This window comes from Rhincodon typus, chromosome 31 (genome assembly GCF_021869965.1).
Source record: "Rhincodon typus isolate 14 chromosome 31, sRhiTyp1.1, whole genome shotgun sequence".
Lineage (NCBI taxonomy): Eukaryota > Metazoa > Chordata > Chondrichthyes > Orectolobiformes > Rhincodontidae > Rhincodon > Rhincodon typus.
The window spans coordinates 10252361-10259768 of NC_063362.1; the positions used below are offsets into that span (position 1 = coordinate 10252361).

At 42.2% G+C, this 7408-nt stretch overlaps 1 protein-coding gene across 1 annotated transcript in view; it reads right to left on the reverse strand.

The window, feature by feature from the left end:
* The window catches only part of espn (espin), a 117131-nt gene extending 110364 nt beyond the window's left edge, over positions 1 to 6767 (reverse strand). The window contains exons 1-3 of the mRNA XM_048615097.1: positions 6587 to 6767; positions 4716 to 4898; positions 500 to 631 (exon numbers count right to left, since the gene is read on the reverse strand). Of these exons, the coding sequence (XP_048471054.1) occupies positions 500 to 631; positions 4716 to 4898; positions 6587 to 6757 (486 nt within the window). The 5' untranslated portion in view covers positions 6758 to 6767. The remainder of the gene's footprint in view (positions 1 to 499; positions 632 to 4715; positions 4899 to 6586) is intronic.
* Positions 6768 to 7408: the final 641 nt, after the last annotated feature.

The following is a 7408-nucleotide window of genomic DNA, read 5'->3' on the forward strand; positions in this document are numbered from 1 at the left end:
AAGCAGCATCAAAGGAGCAGGAAAGCTGATGTTTCGGGCCTAGACCCTTGTTCAGAACTGAAGAAGGGTCTAGGCCTGAAACGTCAGCTTTCCTGCTCCTCTGATGCTGCTTGGCCTGTTGTGTTCATCCAGCTCTACATCTTGTTATCACACCTTCACAGAACTCTATATTAAATGCCGAATGATAAGACAAACATTAAACACTTTTTATCACAGTGTGAACACTCAAAACAGAACAAGATCTCATCCGGATTATTTAAAGTTAAATCAGCAATTTCAAACTTCAAGGATGGACGGTTGAGTCAGATATTGAACAGGCTTCTGTGTTTTGGAAATTGCACCTAAATACAAGTTACTGCTATTTGGAGGAAAATAAGAAACAAAGGAGGGACAACAGATTTGTCCTCCAAACCGGAACTGCCCTTTTTTGTGACACTGATCACAATAACTCCCTTGTAAATAAATCCCTGTGAACAGTTCTCTCCTGTATTTGGCTTACCATGTTCTCAACAGTCTTGAGGTACTTGGCACATTGACTGTGTCCATTGTACTCAGCTAGATCTGCAGATGTGTAACCATCACGATCACGAACAGTCAGATCAACACCATTGACCACTAGGATTTGACAACACTGTGGTAAAATAATAGAAATAGTAAGAATTTGGCCATGTGGAAAAGTATAATAGATGTCACCACTTTGGTTACAACACCTTGTTTGATAATCCTCTGATAGATCAGCAACAGAAGATACAAAGCACATTTTCAATCTACATTTCATACATTGAATGCAGCCATTGCAATCATAATAGAAAATGACAAAGTGATGGCGAATACTGTAATGCATTGTTGGTATATTTATTTATGGTATCTGAGTTAGAACATAATTTTTTTTTTGTTTTATACACCTTAAAACTTGTCATCTATCATGCGCTCTTTCTCACATTATTAATTAACTTCTCTCCACCAGAAACTTTCCATTATTTCCTTTTCTTTTCTTGAAAAAAACCTTTTTTTACACCCGTTGATCCTTTTCTGCTGCTAATAAAGCAATGTATACACTCTTCCTTTAAAAATGCTGAATCCAGACTCATCACCATCTTGGAGATAGTCAAAACTGACGATGCTGGAGTCAGAGATAACACAGCATGGAGCTGGAGGAGCACAGCAGGCCAGGCAGCATTAGAGGAGCAGGAAAGTTGATGTTTTGGGTCAGGACCCGTTTTCTGAAGAAGAGACCCAACCTGAAATGTCAGCTTTCCTTCTCCTCTGATGCTGCATGGCCTGCTGTGCTCCTCTAGCTCCACACTGTGATATCTCATCAACATCTTGTCTTAGTTTCCCAGGAAACTCATGTTTGTGGAACTGCTAGTCTCCCTTTGTTTCCCTTTCCTCCTACAACCTAGTCTTTTAAATATACAAGAGTAGACTTCTTGATGGTCATGTTCAGATCTGCCTCATCTTCTCTCTAAATGTTGTGGTGTCCTGCAGTACAGAAGGTGGTTTGCTGTCTAGTGGTTTTAAAAAGATGTACTGTTTATCTATGTATTTCTTAATCTAATATGGCGCACATGCACAGTGTTATATAAAGGAATGTCTATGTGTGCTATCAGTCCATGGTTTGTAAAACAAAAGATTAAAGACTGAATAACACCTTCACGGGTATTCTCAAAGATTGCCCAGCAAATGCAGGCAGATTGATTAATCAACATCAGCCCAATTGTTAAAGAAATTGTGGTGAACACTGATTTTTGCTTAGAAGGATTCCCAGTGACATGAATCTGTGGAAAGTAACAAAAAAGACTAATGAAGGCAGAGCAGTGGACATTGTTTATATGCCCCTTATAGAACTTTATAAAATTATGAGGGGCATAGAATGGGTGAATACCCTTTTTTCCAGGGTAGGGGAGCCCAAAGCCAGACGGCACAGGTTTAAGGTGAGAGGGGAAAGATTTAAAAGGGTCCTAAGGGGCAACTTTTTCATGTAGAGGGAGGTGTGTGAGCTGCCAGAGGAAGTGGTGGAAGCTGGTACAACTGACAACATTTAAAAGGCATCTGGATGGGTACATAAATAAGAAGGGTTTAGAGGGATGTGGACCAAATGCTGGCAAATGGGATTATGTTAATTTAGGATATCTGGTTGGGATGGATGATTTGGACCGAAGGCTCTGTTCCTGTGCTGTACAACTGTATGACTCTATAACTCTTTACCACAGAGGCCTGTCGAAGCCAGGTCGTTACGTATATTAAACGTCAAGATTTTACGGACATTTTAACAGTAAGGAATGAAGGGTTATAGGGAACAAGTAGGAAAGTGGAGTTGAGGGTTATCAGATCAGCCATGATCTCATTTAATGGTGGAATACGCCTGATGGGCTGAATGGCCTATCTCTGCTTAGTGACATATATCAGCCGTTAATGACAATTTGGGTTCAGATATCTGCCAACTGCCCACTCCACTATGGTACTAACACAAATATAACCATGGCTGGATCATTAAAAGGGTACAGGTGATACTTTATTTGGAGGCTGACAATATCTTCTGAGCATCATAGGACTTTCTTGGTGAATAAAGAATCCAACCAATCAAATATCACTGGCCGGGGAGAACAGGGGAGAGAATCCGCTGTCCACAACCCTGCAATGGCATTGGGATTTTGCCCACCAGCAGCCTCTGGGGTTTGCAAAGCTAATCACCTCCTGTGCATTGCTGACTCAGTTTGCCTAACCACTGGTGACCATCTCTCCAGCTGCCTGGACCTGAAGATTTAGGGGTGCCTTCAATAGCCTCCCTACTTCTCTCTTCCCTGAAGATGCTCCTTCAAACCTACCTCTTTTAATAAACTTCTGGTTATCTGTCCTGCTATCTCTTTTTGTGGCTCAGTGTCAATTTTAGTAATCCTATGAAACACCTATCACTACTTTGATGATGCCACATAAATTGTAGTAGTAGCATGGGGCTGGAGATGGTTCTGTCTCTGCAGGTCCTCATATTTGCTCTGCTCTCCAAAACTACCCAGAGAATCTTCTGCATGCTCAAAGCAGTTCCATTTTAGATGAAAACAGGAGCCTAACTCTTACCTATTTGAAATGACTAGACAGTGATTCATACTGGGGTCACATTTGCCCCACGATTCAAAAACAGGGGCACTGAGTCACAAGACAGGTTGCAGTGAGATACTATCAGTGAAATACCTTGACAGAGGCTGGTATCCCATCACCAAGTCATCCTTTATTTACACATGGAGAGTCCTTGACACTGATCCAGCTCCCTCAGAGACAGCTCTCAGAGTGAACAGAACCTCTGACACTCCTGATGATATGTCAGCCAGGGCTCCCTAATTGGAACAGGTTAACAGCCCCAGTCAGGGAACTCATATTCTATGAGGTCCACCTGGCTGACTGCATTACAATCATGTGATTCACTGAAGTGTTTTATGTGTCATGTGATTCAAACGAGTCACATGATGCTTTGGGTCACAGTCTGCAGTGACGTTTGTACTACAATGTAATCCAGAGCCATGTCATTCACTGCATTTATAACAGTGTTCATTTCCACTTTCAATACCAGACTTCATTTCACTGTCTGTTACAGGGATGCAGAATGCTCTGGGTTCTTTATTTTTGTTTCTATTCATTTGTGGGATGTGGGCGTCACTGGTTGGCCAGCATTCCTTGCCCATCCCTAGTTGCCTTTGAGAAGGTGGGGGTGAGCTGCCTTCTTGAACCACTGCAGTCCTCCTGCTGTGGGTTGACCCACAATGCTATTAGGGAGGGAATTCCAGGATTCTGACCCAGTGACAGTGAAGGAATGGTAATATATTTCCAAGTCAGGACGGTGAGTGACTTGGAGGGAAACTTGGAGGTGGTGGCGTTCCCATATAGCTGCTGCCCTTGTCCTTCTAGATGGAAGTGGTCGTGGGTTTGGAAGGTGCTGTCTGAGGATCTTTGGTGAATTTCTGCAGTGCATCTTATAGATAGTACACAGTGCCGCTACTGAGTGTCGGTGGCGGAGGGAGTGGATGCTTGTGGATGTAGTGCCAATCAAGTGGGGGCTGCTTTGTCCTGGATGGTGTCAAACTACTTATAATGTATTCTCTGACATCTGTTCCCAGAAAACAGTCATTCCCCAAGTGTTAGTCCACCAGGAATATTATGTAACTTGAACCTGTCCAATTATGGTCTAGGCACCTGTTGCCATGGGACATGATGACAGTCACTGACAAGGTAGCAGCAGGAAGTAAACGGCAGGTCAGGTGACAAGGAGCACTACACAGATGAGCAGAGCTCACCTGGTTTAAGCCACAGGACATGAGCTTTAAAGAGAAGGGAAGCCTAGGGGAGTACAAAATGTTCTGCTATCCGTGCTATTAAAAGAAAGAACAATTCTTTGTTTCACTGATTCACTTCCTCTGTGTCAGGAAATGCCAGTACCAGCTGAATATTTAGCACCAGTTCCAATTTTAATTTTTATGTTGCGAGCATTAATTGTGTGTCGTTGCCCCCAAGTGACAGGACAAAGTGCTTCCAAGATACACAAAGACCCTGTGCATTGTCAGGTTTATGCTGGTGGTGAGCTGATAGTCACAAATTGTAGGCCTTGGAGGGGTTGTGGAATGGTTATCCAGTAGCTCATAGAAAATACTCTCCGATGTTTAACTGAGAAGCAGCAAGTTATGCTTCCACACTTCAAATCGATGCAGTGTTACAAAACTTGCCTCTAGTTCCCCGTTCTCTGCAGCATCGTGTAACGGGGTGCCACCCCAGTTGTCCGTGACAATCTCACCTCCGTGTAGCAATAGCCAGCTGAGAACCTTGGCATGTCCTCGACTGGCAGCAAAGTGCAAAGCTGTGGCCCCTTCGTCGTCCTGGTCTGATAGACTAATGTCTGAAAAGCTCACCTGCACACAGAAGGTGGGAGGAAACATAAACTAGTTAAATAATCCAAACAGAAACAGTTTGTCGGTCTCACGTGGAGAAGTATATCAAAATTACAACAATTTTGTGTTTGTTCGTTAATCTGTTCTTAAAGAAAACATGCCTTAATCTTCAATCACTGGAATTTAGACCTAGTCCTTCAGTAATCATGGCATAATCTAATAAATGCAAATGTTCCTTTATGTTTCCTTTTCCAAAGTGATTTTATTGACAACCTTTCTCTTACTTTTCTGTTTCCCATACAAAACCCCAACCAGGTAGCAAGGTAAACAGATCCCGTGTTCTGAGGAAGGGTCACTGGACCTGAAATATTAACTCTGATTTTTCTTCATTCATGCTGCCAGACCTGCTGAGCTTTTCCAGCAACTTCTGTATTTGTTCCTGACTTACAGCACCCACAGTTCTTCTGTTTTATTTCAGATCCCTTGTCAACGTCCACAAGCAGGATCTGGAGTGCAGGGGACAGGAACGTGCGGTGATGATCAGCTGTCCTCTCCGCACTGAATTTCTTGGGCTTCACTAGATGCCGTCCTCATTGATATCAACAAAATTAGACACTGACCAATATCTGGCCAGTCGTGGGTACAAATTAATGTCCTGTCATCCCTTAATACTCTGTATTGCTCTTTCAAATTTCAATTCAATCAGATGTTATTGAGTGAACCATGCGAATGCAAGTAATTATGTTCTTTCATTTTTGTAAGTTGCGGTTCTAAGGAGGTCTGTTGGGGGTTCACTTACTGGTTTCTGTACTGTCACTCTCAGTGATCAGCACTTATTCGACTCAACACCCTTTCTCAACCTATAATCCCCTCAACTTGGAAAAAGCAATGATCCTGGAAAAGAACGCCTCTTAAACTATTGCCCAATATAGAACACATCACAAGAAAGGAACGTCAACTCATGGAACAGAAGACACCTTCCCAATATGTGTTTTGCCCCTCAAATGCTGTCTTCTCATATTCTGCTTACCAAGGCTGATAGGGATTACATACAGCAGTGCACTGCATGGTTGGTGGTTGACTCAAAACAAAAGTGAGAGGGTTGATACAAGAGTGGGTAGTCACAAGACCCCTAGGGAAAATTCCCAACAACCTTTTGATCATCACTCAACACTCTTGTTTTTTTTTAAGATCCCCTGTCAAATTATTGTCTACTCTTTTAAACCTTTCCATTGCAACGTCATAGGTTATCAGGTAATCCCTACCTTCTAGGACCAACTGCCAATACTCCATTTCTCGAGCTCATCCTTTTGTCCATCTTCTAACTTCATAATTTATCCTATCATCAGTGGTACAGCTGCTGGAACGATACACTCTGGACTTCCCTCCTTTAAGACTTTCCACTGACCTCTCTTCCTATGAAAACCTTCAAGTTGTTCCTAATCTCAACATTCTAGGCTCCATTCCAATTTCCAATCCAGAAAACGCTAAAGAATGTGTTTTATGTTCAGGGCACTATCCAGTAGTTGGTAGAAACAATTGGGTAACATGGTACAGATTGAAAATTCATCTGAATGATTTTGCTTGTGAGAATACACAACGTGTACCACCTAAACTAAAGGCAGGACAAACCTGGCCAGTTCTAGCTATAGCGATTGATTAGTCCTGCGTGGCTCAACCTAGCCTGGTGCCCCAAGACTGTAACTTACCAGCCATACAATGACAGTGTTATGTCCCATCTGTGCTGCTGAATGGAGCACAGTCATCCCATCATTGGCCCGGAGATGTGGATCTGCTCCACATTCTTTCACAAGGTATTCAACAGCCTCCAGGTGTCCTTCCTGACTGGCCAAATAGAGCGGAGTGGCACCATTTTTCATTTGTGTATTTACAACACTGAAAGGAGAAACACAATATGTCATTTTTGAAATTCCTTTGTCCTTATCATCAAAATGGAGGCATTGAAGGAGGCCATTCAGCCCATTACATTGTGTGGTACAGGTCGTATTTACATTCTAAACCCATCACCTTTCTCCTTCTTGCTAATTAAAATCTTGAAGTCCTTATCTAATTAAAAATTGTAACTAAATTAGTCACAACAGTTCCTTTCATCCAATATGTTCAATCCCAGGGTAGTTTCTAACTCTGTGATTCTTCAGCCAGTAAAGAAGAAAGAATAGCTGAGGTGGATGCCCAATTGCATTAGGATTATACAATGTTTACAGCACAACAACAGACCATTCAGCCCAATAGCCTATGCTGAGGATATCATCTTCAAGGTACCTACTATATTCTTCTTTAATGTATTATTATAACCTTCCATTCCCTTCCTCCTCATCAGTTTAAATAAAAGCAAATTACTCCAGAAGATGAAGATCTGAAATATAAACAGGAAGTCCTGGAGAATCCCAGCAGCTCCAGCAGGAAAGAAACACTGAGTCCAATATGATCCCTCTTTGGAACTGAAGTGAACTGGAAATGTATTGTTTTTATGCTGTAGAAATGTCGTCTCTCCATGTTATTCCAACCAA